This window comes from Macrosteles quadrilineatus, unplaced genomic scaffold, assembly GCF_028750875.1.
Source record: "Macrosteles quadrilineatus isolate MER2022 unplaced genomic scaffold, UCM_ALF_1.0 Scaffold_8__2_contigs__length_117827958, whole genome shotgun sequence".
Classification (NCBI taxonomy): Eukaryota; Metazoa; Arthropoda; class Insecta; order Hemiptera; family Cicadellidae; genus Macrosteles; species Macrosteles quadrilineatus.
The window spans coordinates 109,629,301-109,657,291 of NW_026542601.1; the positions used below are offsets into that span (position 1 = coordinate 109,629,301).

The 27,991-nt window shown below is 33.8% G+C and overlaps 1 protein-coding gene across 3 annotated transcripts; it reads left to right on the plus strand.

Moving 5' to 3' along the window:
* Window positions 1–550: 550 nt before the first annotated feature.
* LOC128999366 (glycerol-3-phosphate dehydrogenase, mitochondrial-like) lies at window positions 551–26,180 on the plus strand. 3 transcript variants are annotated; one of them, XM_054425834.1, is made up of 15 exons: window positions 551–636; window positions 3,344–3,454; window positions 5,346–5,517; window positions 7,013–7,235; window positions 10,495–10,658; window positions 11,947–12,047; window positions 12,458–12,651; window positions 13,247–13,440; window positions 13,837–14,031; window positions 16,352–16,473; window positions 17,899–18,030; window positions 18,888–19,046; window positions 19,613–19,801; window positions 22,351–22,452; window positions 23,921–26,180. In XM_054425834.1, exons 2-15 carry the CDS (start codon window positions 3,359–3,361, stop codon window positions 24,053–24,055), a joined length of 2,178 nt encoding a protein of 725 aa, XP_054281809.1. In that variant the 5' UTR covers window positions 551–636; window positions 3,344–3,358; the 3' UTR covers window positions 24,056–26,180. The 3 variants fall into 3 exon arrangements, with proteins under 3 accessions (XP_054281809.1, XP_054281810.1, XP_054281808.1); XM_054425835.1 differs by lacking the exons at window positions 551–636; window positions 22,351–22,452 and adding exons at window positions 717–916; window positions 21,031–21,129; XM_054425833.1 differs by lacking the exon at window positions 551–636 and adding an exon at window positions 725–916.
* The last annotated feature ends 1,811 nt before the right edge of the window (window positions 26,181–27,991 follow it).

Here is a 27,991-nt window from a genome sequence, read left to right on the forward strand (position 1 = left end):
TATTTTATAAACATAATGGGAAGATAATTAATTTTTTATACAAAAATGGTATGCTTATTAGTATATTGGAATTGTACATGCAACAACGAGAACTCTTTAATTATTGTTTTAGTACTCTTTTCTTACAATAACTTACTTGCATATTTGTCAAAAATTTTCACCACTAGTAGAAAGGCAAGGAAATCTTTCTGGCATGGGTCTTGTTCGTGCAGAAAATAATGTCTAGATCTAATGCAGCCTTATCTAATTACAATGCAATATATTAACCTTGAACTTAAAAACCATGGGACACCCCCCAGCAGTGGAAATCAATGCAAAATCTTAAAAAGTTAGTGCTATATGAGGTCTACAGTTATTTTCAGGAGGTATTCGCTTACCAGATAATTTGAAATTTTTTGGAAATGTATGAATACTAGAGGAATATTTGATCTTAATTTGACGCAAATAATCTGAATTGCTAAATATTTTTTGGTACTAGATAATAGTTAATTAAGACAATATACAAAGCTTTTCAAATGAATGATTTAGGTCTCTTATGTTGGTACCTTGGCGGATATTAACCAACACCATCACATTGGGCTTGTCGTCTGCAACTCCTTACTCGTCGTCTGCTGGCTGTTTATGTTCAATATTCCGGTAAAGTAGAACCTTAAAATGTTGTCTATTAACAACTGTATCTTGCAATAATTGGCTATAAATGTATTTGAAGCCAGCGTTGATTAACTGAGGAAGTATTTAAGAAATTATAGTTGTCTCATTCATACATGGCTAGGTTACATTTACTTCAAGGTCATAAAGTTCAATTAGGTCGTAATTCCGTACAATCCTAGAATCGCACATTGCACAACGATAGACTAACCTACTATCTATGATCTATGGTGTTATCCAAGTCCCCAATATTGGCTGTTGGGCGATAGTGAGTTACTTAATCATTTATTGTCAATAACTTTTGTTTTACTGTAACTTAGTTCTTTTGTCCCATTGCTATTAAGTTTTTTTATTCACTATGTAATTGATGTTGACAGTTATTCAAGTGCACTACAACTGTGGCTTATTTTCAACCACACTACGATTCATTCATCACTGTTGACTGTAGCATATAAGACTGTGTATATTACATAACATAATCTAGCCTACATTTTTTATATTCTAGGGAAAGATTATTAGGTGCACTGCCGATATTTCTGAGAATGCTGTTTTATTTAAGTTAATCGAACATCCATTGAATGTTAGGCAACAAAAAATATCCAGTTTTTAATTTTAGTTTATTCGTTAGATTTATTTTATTATGTCCTTTGGAAGGATCAATATACAAGTATTTACAAAAGCCCTTCTTAAATCAACGTGTGCAAGAGGAAGGGGAAAGTACATTAGAAAATGCAATGTACTTAAATTTAAGTTACGCCCCTCCGTCTTGCAAGAAACAACAGTTTTAGTATGGTTGTTGACTTTTCATAGCCTATTGTTTAAATTACTTAAAAAGACACAAAAAATACATAGGCCTAGAGCTTAGTTTAACATTTAGATTACCTATTTGTCAGGAGTTAAAATTCATTTTCCCTGTCAAATGTTCCTTGTAATTAAGCCTTTAAACTAATAAATAAGTTTGAAAGAGTTCTTCTTTTAAATACCCCTTTCTTTAGCAATAACCTATTGCAGTGGTTCATCATTCTAAATATTGCTTAGAAACCATTGTGACCTGCTATGTTCAACATACAAAATGCTAGTTTGCTAGTTGTTACAAAATGTTAATGTTTGTCTCATCAGGAAGAGCACGTAAAAATTTTTGCCTAAGTCACACGGGATAAGATTAAATAAGATCAAATAAGATTAAAATGAACAATATTAGTAAGGTACTCTTAACATTGGGATTTTTACTTAGAATTCGGTATATTTGCGATCCTTTTAAAATGGTAGCTTGTAGCAGTTAATATGCAGGTGTAAACCATTGCAAGTAACTAAGGTTTCCTTGTTAATGTAAGAAATTAATTCATCATGTTTTCCCATCCAAATGTTTAAATTCCATTTAAAACTTAGATGTCCATAAAACAATAGCCTATATGAACTATGTTTAGCTCCAGATTTATAGTTTTACATCAACTATTGTGGTTGTTTTTTATCACACCAAACTTATGATATGGTTTCATTTTTTTACTGTTGAATTACTCACTGACAATTTCATACGTCCCTTGAATTTATTTAACAAGAAAAGATTTTGTTTTTTGAATTAAAAAACAGAAACTACTAGAATAGAACTATTAACCATCTTCTTTCCCTATACATAATGCCAATTAACAAACTATTCCAATCTATTTTTCCATAAAAGTTTTGCAATTCAAATCGCTAATGAATTACATTTTAAATCAAATTTTTTATGGATTCACGTGTTTATCACGAATGAACAACCACAACACAAGTTTGATGCATGACTGACTCACGATGTCCGGCTCTCTCTTGTTATCATTCCCAGTGATTGTCGCCCCACTCTTTTATGCCATGAGATAACTTCTTTGCTCTGTTACTACATTGCCACTGATTTGTGAAGTGCTGTAGTTAGTTTTGGTACCGGTAATGATTTTATTTTATCTGGTTTAACTGTGTTCAATAGGATCTACCTTTTGAGTTGTGTCTAGTGTTTTGATAAATAAAGATAAAAGTTTGTGTGTATCAATAAATTGTGAGATTTTAGATCTATTAAAATCAATATTTTTAATTTACAGTTAATAGGTATAATTAACAAATAATTTGTATACAGTAACACTATTAACATTATTAACTCTAGAACGTCCAATTACAGCAACTAATTTTTAAAGCTTTATATTATCCTGATAAATTACTATTTAAAATTTGTTTTTTAATTTGTGTGTCTTTTGTTTGGAAAATTATTTGCTAATTCGATGTACTAGTACCAGCTTAACCTCTACCTAAGTCAATTTCTTAAATTTTCATCATAATGTAACAAATTAGGCTATGCACGCAAAATTAAGTGACAGTTTCTAAATATAAATTAGAACAATTTTCCGAGTAAAGATTTATTCCCCTACCGGTATAATTTATAATCTTTATTTGTTTACAAGGTTTTTTATTTTTCCCGATTATTTCAGAGTTTAATGATCTTAATTGCATGCTGTCAACTGTTAATTACTGTTAGACATGGCAATTTGTATATTGAGTCTTTTTAACGGTATATATAACTGAATATATTATCTTTAACTTTTAAATCAGTTTTATTCTCAAGTTTAAACCTTAGTACAGATTAAAATAAGATTCAGTGTCATCCAACTAAACATTGTGAAATAAGTTTACAGTCATAATCAAATAATTATTTTATTATTCGTTGCAGATAAGATTGTAGAGGATGGCGTCTAGGTTCAAACGTTTGGCCGTAGTCTGTTCATCAGTAGGAGCGGGAGCTTACCTGACGACATGGTTCCTTACAGGAGAAAACCCATTTGTAAGTTGACGAAACTGTTTTAAAGTTACTGTTAACAAGTAGTAGATTAATCTATTGTGAGATGCAAATATACAATCAGCTGATTTACTAATAAATAATATTAGTTTGTAGTTTATTATGAAACAGGCCCCTGACTTAAAATATCATTAGATCACAAAATTGCAACAATATAAACAGCTGATCTCATTTATGTATGCAAATGTCGATGTTTTGAAAACCAAATTACACAGGAAACTTACATGGTTTGATTATTTCCAGTGAAGTTTCTGTCTTATTTACTATGGCAAGTCACAAATTCTCATAATTAAGTCGATAAAATAATGATTTGGGATTCTTTAGGCTGCCTGTTAGTTTGGGTTAATATTTAGTTTCACACAGTACGGTGAAGTTTCATTTCCAAAGTTAATTGGTCTAAAATTTGGTTTTGCGTTCAGGGTTGCGATGTTCACCTTAAAATTCAATATAGGCTAAAAAAGCGGTGCAGACATTGTTAAAATGATCATGTTGTTGGTATGAATATTTTATGCGTTTACCCGCAAATTAGCACCCAATACATTTGACTTTGTTTGCAAAAATAGTTTCATCCATCAAAGTCTACCTATTTACTACAAAATAAATTTTGAATGTTCTAATTTTCCATTTTAGAAAAATTTATAATGACATTCTTTATAATCCCAAACTAATCTCTGGCCTTAATTTCATCCTGATCGATCTCCCAGTTTTCAATGAACAGCTTATCTCATGACAACACTTAGCACTCAGCTGTTGAGTGATAACGGCAGGAAATGGCTGACAAATTGTGAATTGACGATCTTGAATGAACTAGGAATAAAATGGAGATGTTTTAAAAAGTGTTTGATAGCAACATTTACAACTAAACTGTAATTTAAACAACTTTTCATATTGAAAATTTTTTTTTATTTTTTTTATTTTTAAAGCCTACTATAAGTACTTAAGTATTATCCTTGTCAGGAAAAGTTATTGCATTGAAACCACTTTAGAAAACCAGTATCATCATAAATGCATCATTGTAGTGTGAACGTAACACGTAGTGTCCATACCATCTTCAAATAATTAATAAACTTATTTAAACTGCCTTTAGTAGATTTCTCATCTTTATCAATCAGCTAAAGACAATTTTATTGTTAGTTCCGTCCGGTTTAGAGGTCACTTTTAGAGGTCGTGTTTTGTCTACGATTTGTTTCTTGTGATTTAACTAATTTAAAACCTTATTTAACCAAGTAAAATGAACTAATCATAAACAATAACTGGTCTTCTAGTTGCATAAACAAACAGAAAAGCACAAATTATGAAATTAGGCCCTAAGAATCAGGGTCCCCAACATGAACTAGACACCAAAATTGAGCTTCAAAATTTACAATGGGATGAGTATGAGAAGTCTACTTGTGTTGATTAATCTATGGAATAATCAACACTAAAGTTTTAGAAAACACATAGGTAATTTTATTATAGTTTGAATCAGCTGAAAGTGTCGTAAAACTAATAATAGCATTTCCACTGCTGTTTTATTTATTTGTTTGTTATCTTTTTGTGTTGAAATGGGGCAGAAACCTTGGTTGACAAATGAACAGGATTATGCCTATAGTGGTGTTGTGAAGCGAGAATGTGTGGGAACAGCTTCCCGGTCTGTTTTTCTAAAAATCCTATACAACTTATTGGTACAACCCCTGTATCTTTCAAGATAATGGTGAGTGATCCCACACTCAAAACTTACGACTACACCTCTGCTTATATAGCAATCTTAGTGTGGATTATTTTCCTAGAAAATTGAAGCTAATATTGTCTAGTTAGTTTTATCAAGATTGAAAAACAGACTTCTCATTTTGGTACTGATAAAAGATCGAAATAATATATTTGACTGCGTTTACAGGGTAGCCAGCCCGTGCATGCAGCGACTCCCACAAAGCAGCTACGAGCTAAGCGGCCACTGCCTCCCCGCGATGAGCAGATCAAGTCCCTCCAGAGTGGGACTGAGTTTGACGTCCTCATTATCGGAGGTGGAGCGACCGGTGCTGGTTGTGCCCTGGATGCTGTCACTAGAGGTAATGCTACTGTCTGGTCGCAGGATTGATTTGGATTAGCCTCTGGATTATCATAAATATAATATAGGTTTTCCGTTTTACTTTTGTAAGAACCATTAGGTTACCTATGTTACTGTCATTTACCATGAAACTTAGGTTACTGTGTTACTTTTCTTCAGTCCAATGACAATTTAGTTAAATTGAACTACAACTGTTTTAAGCCTTTAAACAGTATAACACATTGCTATACTGAAGAAAGAAAGTAAAGTATAGACCAGAGAATGTCAATCTGGTAAAAATCTCATAGTGTTTTCCAGAAGTTTAGAGGTAAATTAGACACAAAACAAAGGCACTATGAAACTAAACATGAATTACTTCCTGATCAAACATAAATTACAGCACAGGTGGAAGGGGAAAAGTAACATACGTAATAAATGTAAATCTTAATCTGTTTATTCAAATTGTTAGATATTCAGTTTAATGATTGTATATTCCTACACCTGAATACCTGTGTCTGTTGTATAAGTGTCTAGAAGAAAATGAATAGTTGGATAGATGGTTTACTCAAGTTTATCAAATTCAACATCAGGATTTCAACTTTTTCTGTGATCTCGAGCCAAAAATATTTGAACCTGTTTTTTGTGGGGTTGAAAACTGTTTGATTCACAAATAATACTTTTGTAATCACTCACTCACTCTCACTCCCATGGCCATTTATGCCCAAGGCGGGATTTGGCCGCACCAACAACTGCTCTCCATCTCTCTCGATCTTCTGCCTCTTCCACTTCTGCCCCCACTTCTCTGACGTCCTTGGAAACACTATCCCACCATCTCTTCTTGGGCCTTCCTAATGGTCGTTTCCCTTCTGGCTTTCCTATACTTGCTTCTTTTAGTAGTGAACCTCGTTCTCTCTGTAGTGCGTGTCCTGCCCACCTTATTCTCCTTGCTTTCACGTGTGCTACTGCATCATAATCATTGTACATATTCCTTATCTCCCTATTATGCCTTTTTCTCCATTCTCCATTTTCTTGTATTGGTCCATATATCATTCTTAAAATTTTGTTTTCAAAAACAATCATTTTGTTTTCTTCTTTTTTATTTAAAATCCAAGTTTCATCTCCATATGTTAATACTGGTTGAATTATACTATGATATATTTTTATTTTCGGTTTATGTGAGATTACTTTTGTAATCTGCAATCCAAAATAACTGTTGTAAAGCATAGTACAGTGTAAATACCCAATTATAAGAGTTGGGTATTCAATGTCAAAGTAACATGCTACTGTTTATGATTTTCTCTAAAAAAGGGTAATGTAAAAAGGACTCACTTCATAAAATAAATAAACTAATGGGATTGATCAGAGCTTAGAATACAAAGCAAACAAAAGTGCTTGATATCGTTTTTTAAACTGGTAAGGTGACACGATCATTTTTGCAGGTCATTTATATACACAGATGGATAACGTGAATCTACATGTAAATAATTAAGGTTTCCGTACTTATCCTTTTTTCGCAGGATTGAAGACAGCTCTGGTAGAGTTGGATGACTTTGCCTCTGGTACGAGCAGCCGGAGCACGAAGCTGATCCACGGTGGAGTCAGATACCTGCAGAAGGCCATTCTGAACCTGGACATCGAGCAGTACAGAATGGTGAAGGAAGCTCTCCACGAACGTACGAACATGCTGACATCGGCTCCTCATCTCACACACCCCTTGCCTATCATGCTGCCTGTGTACAAGTGAGTCAAAATGTGTCTGTTTTGTCATCACAAAAGTTTAGGTAATCACTGTACGTCATACTGCTCATATGAGTAAGTCTCTTGATTTTAGGTAATTTTTATTTGATACCTTAATACCAACACGTATTGGCAAAATTGCTTCCGCCTCATTTTTGCCGAGAGGTTTATTCAATAAGTGTTCATATCATATCGCTTCTGTTTGAAAAAAAATGTTTCTTTTTTGTAGTTTTCTTTTTTAGTGAAACGTCACTATACTAATACAAGCAGTTAGATACCGGTAGTTAAAAAAAGGGCTTCGTTTCACTGTCAACCCGAGGTTTACTCAATAAGCGCTAACGATAAGATGGATTTGTTTGTATACTTTGTTCGGATTTTAAAAGATTTATTATTTTGTTAGATCTGTAGTCTCAATGGCAAGCAAGTACATGCTTATAGTTCAAAGATAGGTTGATTGGTAAGATAGTCAACAATAGGTTGGGAAATCAAGTTTTAAAATTGGTGTCGTAATCAAGCTACTTTCAGGGAAGTATGCAACATTTTAGACATAGTATCGAATAAACAACAAGGTGCATTAATTTTCATTGGTTGAAAAATGAACAAATTGAATAGATTAAAGAATTCAAATTGAAATATAGTATTTTATTTTGGTCTTGTAAAATCAGTTAAGAGTTTGTTTTCTATGTGTGGGCTATCTTCCATTGTCAAGTCCATTTGAAAACTGTCTTCAGAAAGTTTGTGCCTTTACTAGTTAGTTCAAATGCAACACTATCATAGTTTCAATTTCTTTGGGAATGTTTGTAGTACCAAAGGAGTTGATAGCCGTGATAGTGTCTAGCACAAGTGAGGTCATAAGATAACAGCCATGCAGTTGGCAAGTGGTGATAAGAATTCAGACTTGTTACATAATTCAACTAATCTTTTTACCCTTATTGTCTTCTGTTTTACCAGCTTTAGAAAATGTTTTATAATGTAAATGACTAAATGTTGAGGAATAATGCATTGGAAAAATACTTGTAAGGCATTATTTAATTTAATTTGATGTTATTTGTTGATTTCTCTTTTTCCTTTTCTAAAAACCTTTTAGTAAATTTATTACTAAGATAAGTTTTACAATGCACGAAATTGAAAGACATGAGAAATTAAACATTTTAGAGGGTCATCTTGTTAAAATAGGTGTCTTGTACTTTACTTTTTATTTTTATTTTTTTTACGGAAGGGATCGAATTACAAACTGTGCAGAAGTTGTCTTTAAAATAGTCCCGAATAACTTGATCACATATTTACAGATTTTCAATTACATCAAATATAAAGAAATATAATATTTAACGTAACCAAAATTTGTTATTTGATTTCAAAACCAGGGTTTTGCTCGGTAAAAAACAAATAGCTATTTTTACTGTTTGCACTAATGGCACTTTTAAGCAAACATTTCAAACACTTTTATAGATCTTAATCCCTCAAGATCACCTTTTTGTGGATATGTGCGAGATTGAACAAATACCTCTCACACCGAAGTCTAAGAAACTAACCTAGGAACATACCATTATTGTTAGTAATTTTATTTTAAATTAATAGCATACCAATTTGTTACTGAATGTAGTCGTTGCTTGAGGTATTTCAAGTGGTCCACCCATATAAAAAACAAAAAAAATTAAATATAGGTCTCTCAAGGGAGGTTGACATTATATCAGTTTTATTTACCTTCTTATCTTACATTTTTTACTTCTATTTTTTTGTAGGTTAACTTTTCCTGTTTTGGAGAATTCACCTCTAAACACCATATGAAATGTCTTACTACTGTATTTTTTACGCTTTAACACAGTGCTTATTACTGTTTATATATAGTAAAAATTGTCTGGCATTACTATTGATTAAAAAGATATTGTGTGACCCAATTTTCTTGAGTGATAAACTCAAACTCACATGAATTTTTAGCAGCATGTGCGGTTTAAATTATAAGCAAGTGAACTGCTCAGCAAAACATCTGAGCTGATAAATAATTTCACAGCCAAGAAACATAATCGGTAACACAGGTTTAATAACTGTTTGCATTGAAAAAATCTGATCCCAAAAGTTTATCTGGAACCCTGTAACCGACCACTTGATCAGCAGTTGAGTAGTAATCTGTTGACCTTGAGTTATCAGTGTAGGCGGCTGTCAAGGTCAAGGTCATTGATCTCGGCAATGCGTCACACATAACCTTAACTCGCTATCTTGTCTGTTGTTTAATTCTACCGCATTATTCTGGAATTCAGGAGAAACTTGTTTTTAGTTTCATATCACTATCAAGGTTTTTCTAAAGATTAATTATTGAAAATGTTTGAAGTTGGCAGAAAAATGTTTACGTCACTTTCAATATAGGCCTATCCAAGTAAAATGGGATACAATTGGACGTTTTTGAACCCTAATATGAATGAGTGATTAAATCTTTTATAGCATTGTTTAGTAATTACTAATCATGACCATCTGCCCAAATGACAAAATTGAAGAGGGGAACTACTTGGTAAAATTAGTAATAGCTCCTTGACTCTCTATTTCAATTGTATGTCTGTTTCCATGTAATTATGGATATTTTTAGACAGAATCTTTAGATATTCTTCACTGCCACAGCTCCAAAATATACTCAACTAGCTGCCAACCTTGTTTAGTAGTTTGAATTTATAAACAAAAAGCCAATAAACCAAAAAAAATTAACCTACATTCTAATTGTCCTACTGCTTACATGAAAATATATCAATAAAATTATTTTCATAACTTAAGACACTGTAATAAATCAAAAGCAGAGCCTGGATTGATACAGCAACGGTTTGTTATATCCATAATCAATGACATTGTTTTAGAAAAAATAATCTATGACAAAGTTTTAGAATAAATAATTTGTTTGGATCAGCTGTCTGAAATTGTAAAATTAATAAGCATTAAGGCAGTTCTGGTTGTTTACATTAAAATGTCAATGCAAAGGTAAACACTGTGAATTTTCTTATACTTCCATGGAGGCCAATTATTAATATTTACTTTTCAAAACTCACCTCAAAACTTTGGACATCCAAGGGGTGTAGCCTAAAAGCAACTCAGGGAAGTAAATTAGGTCTAAGACATTCCTAGATATGTGTACTATATTTGTGATTAATTTTAGCTGTATTGGTTTGGTATTTTAGTCGTGACAGCTGCCCAGACAGACACCACCTCAATTTTATAATAGTAAAGATTAACGAGTGTATACTATAAGAATATTTATAATCGATTCCCTTCATTTCAGATGGTGGCAAGTGCCTTACTACTGGGTGGGTATCAAAGCCTATGACTTGGTCGCCGGATCCAAGACAGTCAAGAGTTCCTACTACGTCAACAAAGAGAACACCTTGGAATTGTTTCCGATGTTGCGGGGAGACAAACTGTGTGGCGCTATTGTATACTACGACGGTACGACGATGAATAGTCAGCTGACGTAGAGGGGGATCGAACGTTAAATGTTTAAAATACTATTATTTTAAGTTGATTGGTTATGCAGTTGGCTCTTGAAAGTCGGATATACTTGGTAATCAAATTTTGCGCCAAAAAAAGTTGTTAGCTGACATCACAGTCTGCAATTTGATGTTATGTTTCGTGTAGTTTCCACATGTGGTTTTCAGACAGTTCTATAGTCTTTGCAACGTAGCATAAGTCTATTATGCTTTGCCTGGTTGTAAAATATCAACACAATCATCTTTTGTTAGGCAGTGTATATCTGCTCTCTGACTAAAACAAGATTGTGTGTCAAAAACAACTAGGGATGGTCAAGTCTCGAAATTTCGGGAAATTTTCGGGAAATTTTCAATCTCGTTACACGAGACGAGATTACTTTTTGGCCGAGATTTTTATCGAGACGAGAATTTAAAAAAAAAAAAAAAAAAAAAAAAAAAAAAAAAAAAAAAATTAAAAACGCCTGCAGAAAGTCAATGCAATACCCGCAATACAGGAGCGTGTTGTAGTTGCGTTTCCTTTTCGAAGGCGTTCTTATTTAATTAATTCTTTTAATGTAAATATTACTTTAATTCTTTTAATGTAAATATTACTTTCATTATTTTAATAATATTACTTTAATAACATTTGAGAAGTTTTGTTAAGTGTAAGCAGTGTGAGGAATGTTTTATTACTATAAAAAAAGTCAAAACAAGTAACTATTTTATAAAAATTAATATTGCTTTTATTTTATGATTTATTTTATTTTAGGATAAGTTCAACTCTATCCTAACTGATATCACCATGTTTCCTAATCGTAGGCATTTTTAATAAGTTAGGCGTGATTAATAAAAAAATGTTATGCTGATGTTACTTTATGAAAGATTGTAAATATTCTTGCCTATTATCATTATTTTAGTATTTAAACAGTCATCTAACAATGTTACAAAATCAGGTAAAAATTTCGAACGTGCATTTCCCGTTGTGTATGAGAAAAGAAATCTCGTCTCGATCTCGTCTCGAAATTTTATGAGAAATAAAAAATCTCGTCTCGTCTCGTCTCGAACTAAAAATCCAATCTCGTCCATCCCTAAAAACAACCCATTTTTATTGTGATTAAAACTAATATTTTTAATTTTACCAAGATTTTAGTTTGCTGAAGGTCAGGATTAAATTTTATTTATTGGAGACACAGTTTGATGTGGTTCTCAAATAGGATTTATGTTTGTTTAAGTTTTCAATCATGTGTAAAAGGAAAATGTTGTCGCAGGCCAGCAAGACGACGCAAGAATGTGCTTAGCTATTGCCCTGACTGCGACTCGACATGGTGCGACAGTAGCCAATCACGTTCGAGTCTGCTCTCTTATCAAGGTACCATTAGATAATTTATATATATATTGATGTTTAATCTAAACACTCTTTTTTCATAATGTTTTTAGTTTTTTTACTCATAGACATCCCGGTTAGCCTACGATTAAGTCAAATGAACCTACTTAGGCCTACTGTATTTGTTTCAAATGGATGTTGAATGTATTGGTTGTCCAAATTATCTTGTTTTTCAATACTACCTTTGTCAATTATCTTTTTAAAACTTATTGGCTGAAAATTAAACTTTGCAAAATATATCTGATTCCCCAATCTTGTGTGTCTAGTGGCTTTTGCGGAACAGGGTTACTAGGTAGCTAAGTGTATATAATGCTCGCCTTCAAATTTGGATTCTGGTTTGACCCTGAAGGGGTTTTGAAATAAAAAATACAAATAGAACACTTTTACGAACGCAGGACGCCCAAGGGAAGTGTTGCGGAGCGCATTTAAAAGACGAGCTGACAGGCAAGGAGTGGGACGTGAAAGCCAAGTCGATCATCAACGCTACAGGTCCCTTCACTGACTCAATACGGAAGATGGACGATTCTAGTGTTAAAGAGATCTGTTGCCCGAGCTCTGGCGTGCACATCGTACTGCCCGGATACTACAGGTAGAGTAGACACTAAGTATGATAGAACAACCACATTTAAAATAAAATAACTTAGTATTGTAACATTGAATATATACTGTACTAGAATTACAATGTAAATCGCCCTAGCCTTACAACTGTTTGATGAAGTGTGTTATTTTCTATATGACATAACTGCATTTCATTGCCAACTTTGGCTGAAAAAATTTTATTTGATTTGATGACATAGGCTTGTGTGTGGTCAGAGTCTTAACTGATTGTGAAATTGGTCCAGTTTACCTACACAAGATTATTTTCTTTGCCTATACTAGGACATCTATGAATGTATCTATTTTAGTAATCTTCAAGACCTTTTTTCAAAGTGCTTCAGCAGAAGATGACTACAATAGGCTCTGTCCACACACAACCTGAAGAAGGCATTAAATTGGTGCAGAAACTTGTTTCAATGTGCAATTAGTGGCTTACCATGAGTAGGTTTACACAAAATTTATCTTAGTTTTGTTTCCAGGGATTCTCATTTGCATACAAACTCATCTTCTTTTCCCACAATACCTTTTTGTGACTCATTAATGCAATTTTTATATTGCGAGAAATCAAGTAAAATGTTTGTTCTCAGCCCAGCAGAGATGGGTCTGCTGGACCCAGCCACTAGTGACGGCCGAGTTATCTTTTTCCTGCCTTGGCAGCGTAACACCATCGCAGGCACAACCGATCTCCCGTGCGACGTTACACATCATCCCAAACCAACAGAGGATGAAATCCAGTTCATCCTTACTGAGGTTAAGAACTACCTGAACCCTGATGTTGAGGGTGAGTGGTAAATTTTAACTGCGTAATTGAAATTAAAAAACAGTTAGCCTACTAATAGTCCAAAGAAGAAAGAATGGATACGCAGCTAACTTTCATAAGAAAAGAGTTCCAGTTAGTTTATAGCACATACAACTTCTAAACACCTTAAACCATATGTTTTGCTCCTTTTTTCCGTTTTTTTCCTTTTGAAGGAGCCAACATTGAGGAGATTAAATATCAAGTTTAATGTGTTGAGATCCTTTTGTGTGCCATAATCGGTCTGAAACTCTGTTTTAGATCAGTTAGTTAGTCCGTTTCACTTTCCTCAATATATACCTTAGCCACATGCATTTTCTAAAAAAACCAAATGCAGAGTATTCAAAACTAATCTTCTATAACACCTCTTCATTCCCACAGTACGCAGAGGAGACGTTTTATCAGCATGGAGTGGTATTCGCCCCTTAGTATCCGACCCTAACAAAGCTGACACACAGTCTCTCGCTCGTAACCACATCGTCCACGTTTCTCCGTCAAACCTCGTAACCATCGCAGGAGGCAAGTGGACGACGTACCGAGCCATGGCGGCTGAGGCTGTTGACGCAACCATAAAAGGTAAAGTAAAATCACTTGTTAATTAGTGTTACGATTTGAGTTGTATTGTTTTTGGTTGATATATGATACCGGCTGAAAGTTAGAGCGTCTTAGAAACAATATATTCCTATATTAAAAACATTATAATTTATTTTGATCTCATTCTTTGATACTGTATTAAAATAAAAGAGTAATCAAAATACTGATACTTTTTTGTCCTAGGACGCTAGGCACTAGCTCGGATTCGTTTTTCACATTACTTCAAGTCAGATCTAAAGATTTTGGCATTTTATCACTTGGATCAGAATCCATTGGTGATTTGGTGGGATTTGAACCCGGGACTTGTTAGGGATTGAAGTCCCGCGCTCTACCAATAGACCAACATGTTTCCCAATACTAACACTTTAGGAAAACCCACTATGCTATATATTGAAACTGTAGATAAATTGTATAAACAACTAACAAGTAAAGAATGTTACTTGCATTTTTGAAATAGTACTTTGAAGTGTTTAAAACACAAGGCCCTGGCACAACGAAAATCCTTACAGCAAAAATATTAACTTAATATCTTACAGTCAATTCAATTCAATTAAAACTCTTTATTCATTATTTTGTACAATATATACATCGAATAGTGTCAGGTTGTACAGCAACTCAAACTAGCCTAAGTGACAATCTCATCCACTCAAATGACTAACTTATTTATGAAGAGTTTTCATTTGTAATTTACTACAAATAAATTTGACGTTTCATCCAATCAAAACTGTTATCCTGTTACAATGTTGTGTATACAGGTGTGTACAGATGTACGATTAGCTCAATGTCACTTTTTATTGCCAAATGATGCAACATTGATTGATTCTCGACATCACTTTGTTTGGTTGGATCCACGTGTTCAAATTCTATTTTAAACTTGGCTCATCTATTGATTCGTCTCTGCCAAATATTTGAACATTCAAGGCTGGTTTAAACTAGACCTATTTCTTTGTAATGGATACTATGCATTAGTAGTGTTTTATGTGTAAATCTAGACTGACTAGTATTTATATGTCTAAAGACTAGTATTTAGAGCACAGAACTTCTGTTGTGGCTGGGTTCAAATCCTGCCAATCACCAATGTAAATTAGCTATGTCATGATACCTGCTGAAGTTTGAAGTTCATCTTGAGCTGTAGATCCATGTATATCGAGAAAGTAAAAATTAATAGGTTTCTCAAGTAATAAATTACTCATTATTAGAGGACTCCCATTTTAAAAGCAGTAGCCACGTCCTGTAATCCAGCTACTAGGAGGTCACGAATTGTGGATATTAATAGACATGCACTGTGGATGCGATGCTCCCTGGTGTGGATTACTTCCGCACTAGTGAGTACCACAACTATCCGCAGTACTATCCTGATAATTAGACCAATTCGTTAATACCAAGTCAAAAATGTGGTTCGGATTCCACTATAAACTGTAGGTCCCTTAGTTGCCATTAGCTGTATAAGCTATTAATTAACAGCTGTGTCTAAGGAATATGTCGGCCTTAGTCAACAAGACTACAAGATCACGCCACTCATCCTACATACATCTCCATTCATATTTGGCTTAAAATACCTACCGGTACTTTGTATGGTCGCCATTTCAATGAAAAGTATTAAAGTATAGAATTTATATTATTATTGTAATATCAAGATTGAATACTGTACCTACTTCTAAACAATCTAATTATTATTAGAACCTGCATTGAAAACCATTGGTTATAGTCCGTTCACAACATTTTGGCTGTGGGGAAGGATTCCTGGGTCCCCTCACAATTTTTTTCAGCTTAATGTACATATCAGCTGCCTGCTGTTGTTTCTTAGTTAGGGTGAAGTGGAGGGGATGGAATCGCTTCACCTCAAACCGCTTAAATTTTGTGAACGGAGTATTAGCCAAAGTGCTTTTCAAACTTGAACTTGTGTATACGTTCCACGAAATGGCATTTAGTCTATGTGGATGGGCAAATGCAAAGTTAAAAGAGGCCGCCAACCTCTTTTAACAAAAAAAAAACTACTGCAAACTTACTACTATACAAGAATTAGAGTACGTCCTCAAAATATTCCTTGAATAATATGGTTCAATAACAGTTATTCATTTTGCATCTTCTCAAGACTACTTTACATGGGAAACTAGAAATTAAATGCAAGTACGACAAAACTACTACTCTTTAAATTCTGTAAACATTTTGTTGGATTACCTGACGCTTTAAGCCTTAAAAAGTGAATTGTTGTACATTATGATGAAACTTTTTTTGGAGTCAAAACTCGCTAAGAAAAATCATTTACTAGTCTTTAAAGCAACCTAAAATATTTGTTTAGCATGCAATCTAAAGCCAACTCACATGGAGTGTCAGACGGACGGGCTGTTGATAGAAGGAGCCCATGGTTGGACCCCCACTATGTATATACGTCTGGTGCAAGACTTTGGACTGGAAACTGAGGTAAAATAATATATATATATCAGTGGATATCAATAGTTTGTTGTTAAAGTAGTTTTATATGCATTACATTTAAAACAACTTCTGTATGTTTTCATTTTGTATTAGGTTAGCAAATTCACATCCTGGAATAGTATTTTGTATACATTATAAGTACCCTGGTAACAGCCAATCTAAAGCAGAGTTTGACTTGCTGGTAAAAATTGACGACAACTTACACTCCCTGTTCCCCTTCTATTATTATTCTGAATTCGCTGGGCCAACCACTCATTTCTTGAACACCTAATAAGCTTTGTAACGTGTGACATATTATTAGACATCAAACCATTTGTTGTCTGTTTTTATCTGAGTGTATTCCATAGGACATCACAATCCCAATTAAGACCTACCAAATTCAGTAAAGCACTTAGAAGCATTGCTATTTTCTGTCTCAGATCTTATAATGTTAAATTCTTAAACTAAGCATTACACCACATATACTATACAATATAACCACTGACTATTAGCATGGATAAAACGATCTCCCTTAGTAGATTTCCAATCCTTATGGAACAGCAGAAGCCAATTTCATCGTTAGTTCTGTCCAGTGCACTGTAGATGTTGTGTTTTGTTTACAATTTGTTTATTGTTATTTCAGTTATTTAAAACCCCGTTTAGCCAAATAAAACGATATAATTATAAACAATAACTCATCCTCCCGTTATATAACGAAACAGTAAATAGAACGTAGTTCAGTGAGTGAGTCACAGATTGCGCTAGTGTCTAAAATTCTTAATTACAGTTAGACATTCCGGCTCATAGACTTAAAAAGAGTAGCAATTAATAGTCATAGACTAAACTGCATACGTTTTTCTTTTATAAATTACCTGATTCACCCTGAACTGTATCCTTCCAGATATTTAAATCTAAATTATGTGAATGGTTGATAAGCAATCCTTTGATATCCGTGAATTTCTAAAAACAAATGTTAATACTGTATTGAATTTTGATTTGTATCTACATGATCCATATTATCTAGACTTGTCATATTTTAATTAACCTAGAATTTTGTAAACTTTGTATTTTATTTATTATATTGGAAAGTTTTGTATTTGTTATGACTATGTCTATTCCTTTGTACAAAGAAAGGTCTATGGTAATTAAATTCTTGATTCTATTTTTTACCTTATTATTTGTTATTGAGATATTTGATGTGTCATAGAAGATGCCATAGCACACAAAAAGTCATCCTGTCAGTTTGACTTGGCTAAAAAGTATGCATATGTGACAGAAATTAGCCATTTACATCAGCGCAATCTGTTGGTAGCTCATTTCAACTACGTCCATTTTGATATAAATATGGTGACAGCTTTATCATGGTGATTTAATGTCTAGTTGTATGGCTAGTCTAAGATTTAACATTATTACAAGTGGTTTTTTTTATCCTAGGTTGCTAAACATCTCAGTAACAGCTATGGAGACCGAGCGTTTGCTGTAGCTAAGTTGGCTGCACTGACCGGCAAACGCTGGCCCATCATCGGCAAAAAGATACATCCAGAGTTCCCCTACATTGATGCTGAGGTTAGCAATGTTCTGTATTGTAAAATATTTCTATGATATTTTTATTACTACTGTAGACTCCCTCTAATCCGTACTCCTCGGGAACGAGGCCAGTCCGGATAATGGGGTTTCCGGTTAAACCAACGTCCCCCAAAAACTCGTGAAAACGGACTGTTTAAATGCATACTGTATATAGTATTTGAAGAACATTATATTTAGACACGTCAACACTGGTATGAAATCTTTCCCAAGAGAACAGTGGTTTCATTACCGACCAGCCTGCCGATCTAGTCCGGTTAAACCGATGTGCTGATAAAAATTGTCCGGTTAAAGAGATGTCATTTCCGCCGAGTGCAGTCCGGTTAAAAAGTGTCCGGATAAGAGGGAGTCTTATGTATGTAGAAATTATGCCAATCAAATGTTATTTATTGTGTTGTAGCCCTTTTAATTAATAATTCAATTTAATTGGCTTCTGACACTACAATACAACATTTCTTGTATACACAACTTTTTCTGACATATAATATCAATACTGAACAATAATTTTAGCTGTAGGTATCACAGTTTCAATCACTCTTAATGTTTTTATGCAAAATAAAACTGAAGTATCAATGAGTGCTGTACCTTAGTTTCAATGAATTGTGTACAAACAGTTTGCAAAGCTTTGCTCATCATGTCACAGAAGTTACATGAGTTTGTTCAAATTTTTTACAGTCATCAAGTGAAATTAGATTTCTTATTGCTTCACGCAAGAGTTGCCAAGACATTGAACTTAGTTATCAGTTATATTTTTTCTCAACACACCAGTAGCTAAATTAAGACAAATTTCCCAGTCAGTTACATTAAAACAATATTTTCAAGCTCACCTATGTCTGCAGATCAGGTACGGAGTACGAGAGTACGCTATGTCAGCCATTGATATGATCGCGCGACGACTGCGTTTGTCGTTCCTCAACGTCCAGGCGGCGCAAGAGGCTCTTCCAGGTATCATCGACATCATGGCTGAAGAACTCAAGTGGAATGAAGCTGAGAAAAAGGTTGGTGCTTTGGTAGAATGGAACGGATGTTGACAGAATCATTTTATGGTTAGGATAGAAGAGCTAAGAACCACGCGTTTAATGTAAACTTTAATTATGAATTACAGTGTATTTTGCTGTTGAAAACGTTAAAGAAGCTTGCTTGTTGTCTTTATCTCAAACTTCTGGGCTTTTCAGTTGCAATATCAAGGTGTCAATGTTAATCAATTTGAAAGCGATATCAAGATAAAAATACATGTCTTGAATAATAAGCTTTATTACAATTTTTTATTATAGATGAAAATCAGTAGGTATGCCAGAAGGTGTCAAACGTAGTTATCTTTCATAATGTACCGCTTTTGAGGGTATTACAGCTCATCTTCAGCAGTATTTATGTAGTATTTACAATAAATCCCACCAAGCGATGTTTGTATTTACAACCACTATATACATACAGAAATAAACATTACGCGTCTTGCCGGTATTTATACAATTTTCACATGCATGCTATCTACAGGAAGACTTTTGTAGGCTTTTTTAGTGCAATTCCAATTTTTACTGATTAATAAATCTAAAATCTTTTACAGAAACAATTTGACATGGCAGTGGAGTTCCTACACAACGAGATGGGACAGATGGTGAACCGCGCTTCACGAGACAAGATACCCATCAACTTGACCAAGGAAGAGATTCAGCTGTACATCAAGAGATTCAACATCATCGACAAGGAGAGCAAGGGCTACGTGTCCATCAATGACATCAGACGAGGACTAAAGGTTGGTTCAAGTCTATCACATTTATAGTATCTTTTGTTTGTTCCAAGATATTTTATTAAGGACATTTTACAGGTGCGAAAATTTTTTTATTGAGAAGTGCCAATTGAGGATATTTTTGAAAAGATATATAGTTCAACTGGCTTACTTGAGAAAATTATTGTCGAGGGGAGGCTATTTTGTCCTGATGAGGACTTGTTCAGAAAGAAGGTTGAAGAGAAATCAGAAATGTCAGAAAAAGTTCAAAACTGGAGTGATAGTTATTGTGTATTTATTAGCCCCTAGACTCTAATTTAAATTTTCTCATGTGAGCTAGCTCAAATCTATTCCTTTTTTAAATCCCAAAAAGAAATAATGTAGGTTTTATTGTCTAGTATTTCCCATGACATAGAATTTGATTCCATGTTTGGAGAAACATAACAAACAGATTTTCTTTATGTTGGGGAGAATGCGTAATTTAAAATAGCTGTTTTAAAGCTAGGAAGGAGAACAGAACAGAGCTAGGCAGTTAGATGGAACTGCTTTCAGATGGATTAGCCACTTTAAACGTTTAAAGCAGTATAGATAGCTAAAACAAAAATATAAAACTTCAATTAATTTGTTTTTATCTTTACTTGTCTACTAGAAAAACAATTAATTTAAAAATATGTTGAACATCTTAATATCTATATCTTATTAACTAAAAACATTTTGATTTTCTATCACTGTGTTGGTATTTAATCTGTTACTTGATTGGAACTTTTATTCAAGACATGTTTCGAAAGAATCCGTATGAATCTTTTATGACATGTATCTTTTATGACAACACCGCTAAACCGGTCTTTGCCAAATTCAGGACTTGCTTACCAAGTTACTGAAAATCCGAGAATACTTAGTGCCATCCAAAAATAGCAGTTTTTCTGAAGTTAGCAAATTACCTCCAAAATAAAGGGTCAAAATGGCTATGAAATTACGGTACTACAAAGTATCATGTCAGTTTTCCTTTTCCGTGTTATGTTATGATTTCTCAGTATTGTCTAACATCTGCCAATTGACTGCATACTCTGCAGAAAGCGACTAGAAGACTTGTTCTGCGAGAAAAAAAACTTTTAACCCACGCTAATCTGGGTTTTTCATTAAACAATCTAGATCAATTAAATTAAATGCTTCACAATTGCATTTTTATCTAAAAATTGTAAATCACATTAAGTAGTACTTAAGGTATTTGTGTATTTAATGAGACATGATTGCAGGATTTGAGGTTAGAATATAGTGAAGAAGAAGTAAAATTCTTTGTAAATGAAACGTCTCCAGTTTACTTCAATCAGATCCGACTTGAGGATTATATCCAGGTAAAACTTGACTCGTGCCTAAGTGTCATACGTACAGCTTACGGGTGCAGCTCACTCATCATTCATTTCATCAAGTTTTCTTCTTGTTTCCGTCCTGTTATGTTTTCACCATGTTAAGATTATAATTACTAGGTATATTAATTGTGTCCATCAAATTCCGTGTTGCACAGGTATCTTTTGTCAAGGATAAGAATAGGTGAAAGCAGGCGGAATTAGGATCAGTTAGTACAAATGGTAGGTTTGTCGGTCTGGCAATGAAGATGGAGCAGAAAGAAATAACTGTACAGCTTGTATGTGTTGTCAATCAGTTGTTTTTATCCGTTTATAGGATTTTTTCTTGGATTCTCTTTTCTTTTCGTCCTCCTAATAAAACAATATGTCTATATTGTTAAAAAAGTTATCCAAAAGGATCATAAATTAGGGGATGAGGTCTGCAAGAAAAGATTTAAGACTACAAGTGTCTGTTGTTTGGCGCCAAACGATCAACAAATTTAATGGTTGGTTATAGGTTATACCTGTGTTTTCTTAGCTCTTGTTCAAACCTCTTGGCTAGCATCTGGCAGTTTAGGTATTCTTAATATTTATGCAGTTTAAGGTGTGTGTGAAAGTGTGTTACATTTTTCCCTCTTCCTTCAAATCCAAAATTATATGCTTTGGAACACTAATAAATGTCTTTGTTGTCATAAGTGACATGATTTTGTGTTTCATCTCGTGAACTATTATTTGGATGGTTTTAGCTTAAAAAAACTCTAGATTGTGAATTACAGGCAATCTCTTACAGGCCATTGATTAGTTGGAATTACTTATGAAATCTAAGCACTTAGCAGATAGGGATTGCATAGGTTCGTAACAGGTTGACACAGTCAACATCTAACTGAGAGACAACTATTCAGGACTTCGGCAAGCCAGTTAGCTATAGTGTTTACAGTATCGTTCATCACCGGGATTTACCAAATTTGTGGCATTGTTCATCACAGGGATTTGCCAAATTTGTGACATTGTTCTCACAGGGATTTACCACATTTGTGATATTATTCAACACAAGGATTTGAGAAGTTTGTAACATTGTTCATCACAGGCGTTTCCCACATTTGTGATATTGTCCAACACACAAGGATTTGAGAAATTTGTGACATTGTTCATCACAGGGATTTGCCACATTTGTGATATTGTTCAACACAAGGATTTGAGAAATTTTTGACACTAGAGAGTATGTTGCAGACCTTTGGAGAAGCAGATGTTCCCGGTGAAGAGCTTCACGAAATTCTCCGTGAGATTGACACAAACATGAACGGCCAGGTTGAACTGGATGAATACCTCCAGGTGTGTTCATGTTCATGCTTGAGTCTGTTGTTCAATTAATTTGTTGCACCTGTTCTATACAAACTTCCAAATAAGAAGTGTGTGTTTGATATTGCATTTGTCACCATATTAGATTATGTTGAAGACCTTTACATGTTAGTGTTGTTGATTTTTCATTGCATGAACTTAACCTTTTGCATGTACATGTCATAAATTTGTAGAATGAAATGCAGTATTTTGAATTCAGGAATATGTGCAATTTTTGGGTTGTTGTGATGAAAAAGTTGTTGTATTAAAAGGGTTTTGTACCAGTGTTCAGCTAGTGGGCTTAACATGTTGCATCGAGCTTTATTGCTTTTGCTGGAATTTAACTTTAATGTTTAAAATGAAAATGTATTGAAGATATTGGTCCTGCAAAATAATAAAATACTTTTTCAATTGTCAAATGTTTTGTTTATATATTGTACATGTTCAAATGAAATGCAAGACATTTGACATAAATGCACAATTAAGTTTAACCCTATGATCTATCTTTAATCCCAATCTAAGGAAGCATGAGATAATTTGAACTAATGTGCCAACACAAATGCCTGCATGGATGAACCAAACAATCTTGAGCATAATTAATTTAGATTTGACCTTGCACAAAAATGTGACTTATTTGATCAATGAGATGTTTTGATTATATTTATTACTCTTTGCTTTTTTTTAGGTAATTCAATAAGTTAACAAGTTGGTCAAACCAGCTGTCTTCTAATGATGAGGGTAATTCCTTTAACACGTTGAGTGCGGCCTAAGCTATTTAATGTAGTGCGGAACTGGCGCGCGCAACAAACTACGTAGCATTCCTAACTCTAAAGTATTGGTCCAGTGTGAGCTTAGCCTCACACGGGTAACGGGGGTTTGTCTTGGATTTAGTTAATTACTGTAGTGTAGCATTGTGGAAGGAACCGAACCTCAAAATTGTGCTTGGCGCCTTTTTTGCGGTATTTTTTGATGGCGTACCTGGGTTTTTTGTCGCCGCTTTTTCCCTCCATTTAGCAATACTGAGATCCTGCTAGCAGTTTTGTTTAGTGCTGCTATCGGTTATCTGTTGGGTTCTTTTAAACTACACCCACAATGACAGGAGCGCAGTACATATATGCATCTCATTTGGATGAAACTAAATTTAAATGCTTTACACACTCAACCAAGCAGCACATTAGCCACTGGACGTGGCCGGCCATTGTACAACCGCACTTAACGTGTTATTCCAAAGGATAAAGAAATGCTCATTTTTCAAAACCTAACAAAGTCCTGGCACTTAGAATATTCAAAAATTTGGAAGAAAATTTAAAGTAAAATAATCATCAATAAAAAAAAATCTGCTATAATATTTTTAAATACTTATCTTGTAGACACATTTTGGATTCTTTCGTGATATTTTATATTCTTGAACTACCATAATGATTGTCATTAACAAATCATTTACAATATTTGTGGAATCTAGATGATGTCAGCTATCAAGTCTGGGCACATCGCTTACTCCCGGTTTGCCAAGATGGCGGAAATGGAACACGAACAACATGAAAAAGATGTTCTCAAGAAGAAGATTTCAGTCGAGAGAAGTGGAGGTGGTTTGTAAACTTCCCGAGAACAGCGACATTTCTGCCAAAACTTACTTTCAAACACCAGTTTCATATAGTGATGTGACGAGTCTAGTATTTTTTTGGGTTCTTGGGTCATTTGTACTAGTTACTGAGACAAACTGGGTCAGTACTCAAGTACTGAGAACGTGTTTTACTCTGCCGTTTAATCAAAACAGATCGAAGCTGATCGCTGTTTATTCGTAGTGGAGATTCTAAATATTTTAATTCCAAATCCAACTTGATACTGGAATTACTTTTGTACTGCCAGTTTTTCATTCATTCAGCACCTCCGATTCTGAAGTTAATTCACCAGTTGTTGGTTACAATGTCAGTTGTTGAAAAAAAAACAACGTAATTATGAACAACTTTTAAACAAGCATGGTAGGTGCTTATTAAGCTTCACATTTACAGAATATGAATAAAAATGACTGAATGTTTTATTGTGAAGTGACAGGATCAGAGAGATGATGTGTCAATCGGTTGGACACATACACAAAAAAATCATAATAGGCTATGTCACTGATGGGGCAGCATCGTTGTTTTTATTGTTAACTAAAAAACGAGTTGAGAACACTCAAAATTGTGTAATGGCAAACAATTTGTCTTTTCAAAACTAATAATCCAGTAAAGTGCCTAATTATTTCAAAATTCGAGACAGGTCGAGCAAAATTCGAGCAACTCAATACTACATTTAACTGTATTTTTTACAAGTAAGTACAGTAGGCCTACTAGATTTGTCACGTCATTGGGTTTTTACTCATACTACATCAGTGTTTTTTTATTATTTTCCGTGGCCGCCTAGTTTTAATTTTATTTTTCTTTAGTTTTGTAAAGAATAATAGTAAAAGACAGTTTTTTTTTCACTAGGTTTAACTATACGATGTTTATTTGATTTTAATTCAGCACAAACAAATAGACAAACTTATTTGTTAACGCCAAACTTATAATGGTGAGCTTTAATGTTTGTTATATTTTAAGTATTAGTTTAAACATTGTTATCTTATATGAATTAAGGTTTAAGTTTTGCCATTTTAAAGTAGGTTGTTGAATTTCATTTTAGGCCAGCTACCTGCCTAACTATTAATGGTTAACAGTCTGAAAAAGTACAAATTCCATAGTTCTACAATTTTATATTTGTACCTATTTAGTTTCATGTTCTGTAAAGAATTAATGTGATACAATTTTAGTTAGATCAAATTTTACCGGTTTTAATGTACCTGAAATGTACATTAAATGTGTGTAAATAATTGTTATGGATCGAATCAAGTTTGAAAAAAGGTAATTTTCTTTACAGAAACAAATAATTATCCCATGATACTCTATCATTATAATTATTTATAGATAATATGTTATAATTCCGTTCCTAGTGCTCCATCCAATGGGGTTTTAAACTTATGGTGTCATCTTAAAGGGTATAAATTTGTATAAATCTGATAGTAATATTAATAAATCTTATTACGTAACAGTTGCAAAAACCAATATGTCTCATCACAATGTTCATGTTCAACTGATTTGGTTTGACAATAGATTTTATTTATACTTCTTAAATTTTTTTGTATATTCTTAAAGTTCCCTTTTAAATAACTTATAAAACTGCAGTTACAGAATAATATGCTGAGACTCAAAGTCAAAACATTTAGCACTTTATGTTTGCTGGTTTGTACCTAGCATACTTATCGTGTACATTAAATTGAGAGAAAATTACCTTAATTTATTGTTAGTAAATTAAACTTCAGTTTCAAATGTTTAACTCCTTATTTACTGTACATGGCAAAACAAAGAACAACATATTTCAATACAGTTTATTGCTGTAATATAGAGTTAAGTGTAAATAGGGTTACTAAAGTGATCTTAAAGGCAATACAATCAACAGCCTTAAAACTACTTCTATAGAATAAGTTGATTAACATAAAACTAAAATAAGGTAAGCGAAATCAAAATAAATGTTTATCTAGACTAACCAGTATTACTTCCCAATGAAAGCAGGTTTATTTATTGGAGGTTGGATTTCTTCCCCTCGATAAGTGTCCATTGCTAGTCGTTTTGCCTTTATTTATTTGAATGTTTGCTGTTTTGTATGTTGTATGAAAGTTGTGAATAAATTTGATTATTTTATTTTAATTTTTTTCCTGGAATTCCTTTGTCAACCTAACAATAATTGGTAAGGTTAGCTGTAGTTTGGTATTTAACGGTTTTTTAATAGGCCAAGCTACCTCTCTCACACCAAATAGTCTTGCCCACTATTAATTCTGTATGCTCATGCTGTGTGTGCTCGATCCCCTGTACGTCATAAAGACTCACTGCAACGATACTAATGTTTTGTTAACACTGACAGATGTTGTGTAGAGTATTGCGACATAATCTATGAATAAATGTGTTACAGAAGATGCATTATGATAAAATATTAGTCAAAAGAAATCAGATCAAATCTGTTGCTTGATAAATACAAAACAGTATGAGTGAGCATGCCATTTTTTCAAAATGACAAAATTTTTGGAATCACTCATTAGGTTAATAAAGTTAAGTTAGTTGATATGTCTGAATTAGCAAAAACCCTGATATAAAAACTTGTTGCTGGTATGGCGAAAAGTATCATTCACAACTCATCAGTTGCTACTTCCCGGCCTTGTAGCCTTAAATATTATTAAGATGCCAGACCAGCCATACTATAACTCTTGGCTTTGCCAGCTCAGCATCTGACAATCCAGCACAGCAGTGGGATTCTGTATGTTACCGTTACCGCTTAAAAATCGTAGGCAACCTAGACACAGGGGAAGGACATTTTATTTTTTATTTTGAGTTTAAGGGTATTTTGGTCTTGTTAGTAAAGGTGGAAGTCTTAATTGAGTTAACAGTTTATTTTCCAATTTTTTTTTTATCGGTTTTCGGAACTTATTTTATTTTCTATATTATTGCCTAATAAAATATTGATTATGGTTGATTTCAAACCGCGGGGCCAGGAGTGCACCACGTGTGTATACCATCACAATGGCATCATGACTATAATCCGTGATTGTGGGTTCGAAGAAATCGTGACATCACCAACGATCATGGAGGACATCATTATTGTTTGCCGCAATAGTGGAAAAATCGAGGACATCTTCCTTGATCTCAGAGACGTTATCATCGTCACTCACAACGCGGCACAATCGCTGATGGTTGAAACAAGTCCTGTCCCAGGAAAATCCTAAATTAAATCTAATTTGCTCTTGAAAATGAAAAATATATTTCCCCTGAACATTTCCTGAAATTTCGGGACCGGTCTATTCTTACCTATTCAATTAAATCAAATATTCTTTTTAATAATGGAAAACACGTTTAAAACTAATATCAAGAACTTCTGACAGCTATAGTTCTTGAGCACCTATCATAAATAATCATACAGGAGAAAGCATGTGCCATCCCTCACAATATATGAAACTAGATAAAAAATCATTCTTCCTTTGACATTGATTTGCTCCACTCATTAAATAATATCCTGTTACAGTATTTAGTTTCAGTAAAACCATTAAAACGCAACCAATAGTGTAATTTTGTGTGTATCTTGACTTCTTTAACACGTTCGCTACTGCAATAGTACGAAATTTTCCATTCACATGGACCAGCGACGCACAAATGCGACGGCCGGTTTCCACCCATAGACTGCCGTCGCATATATGCGACAGCTAGTCACATTAAAATAGACTGCCGACGCATATTTGCGTCGGGGTTCTAATGTTATTAAAATTCTTATATCTTTGTAGTGGTCTATTTGAAGGCACTGAATTCCCTGCAGTGGTCTACAGAGATGTCTGACGCACAACTGTGTCGCTTGGTCTGTGGATATGATGATTGGTGACGTCATATAATAGTTGGAAAAACTGGTCTTTACTTTTCTGCATCACTGTATGTATGTATGCAGTATGTATGCTGCATTACCCTATGTAGCTTTT

What these genes read in the sequence shown, in the direction of transcription:
- LOC128999366 (XM_054425834.1), top strand. Translation starts at nt 3,359, where the DNA reads ATGGCGTCTAGGTTCAAACGTTTGGCCGTAGTCTGTTCATCAGTAGGA. An exon ending in CCTGAACCCTGATGTTGAGG is followed by an intron (nt 13,441 to 13,836) that starts GTGAGTGGTAAA and finishes TCATTCCCACAG; the next exon opens with TACGCAGAGGAGACGTTTTA. An exon ending in ACTTTGGACTGGAAACTGAG is followed by an intron (nt 16,474 to 17,898) that starts GTAAAATAATAT and finishes TTTTTATCCTAG; the next exon opens with GTTGCTAAACATCTCAGTAA.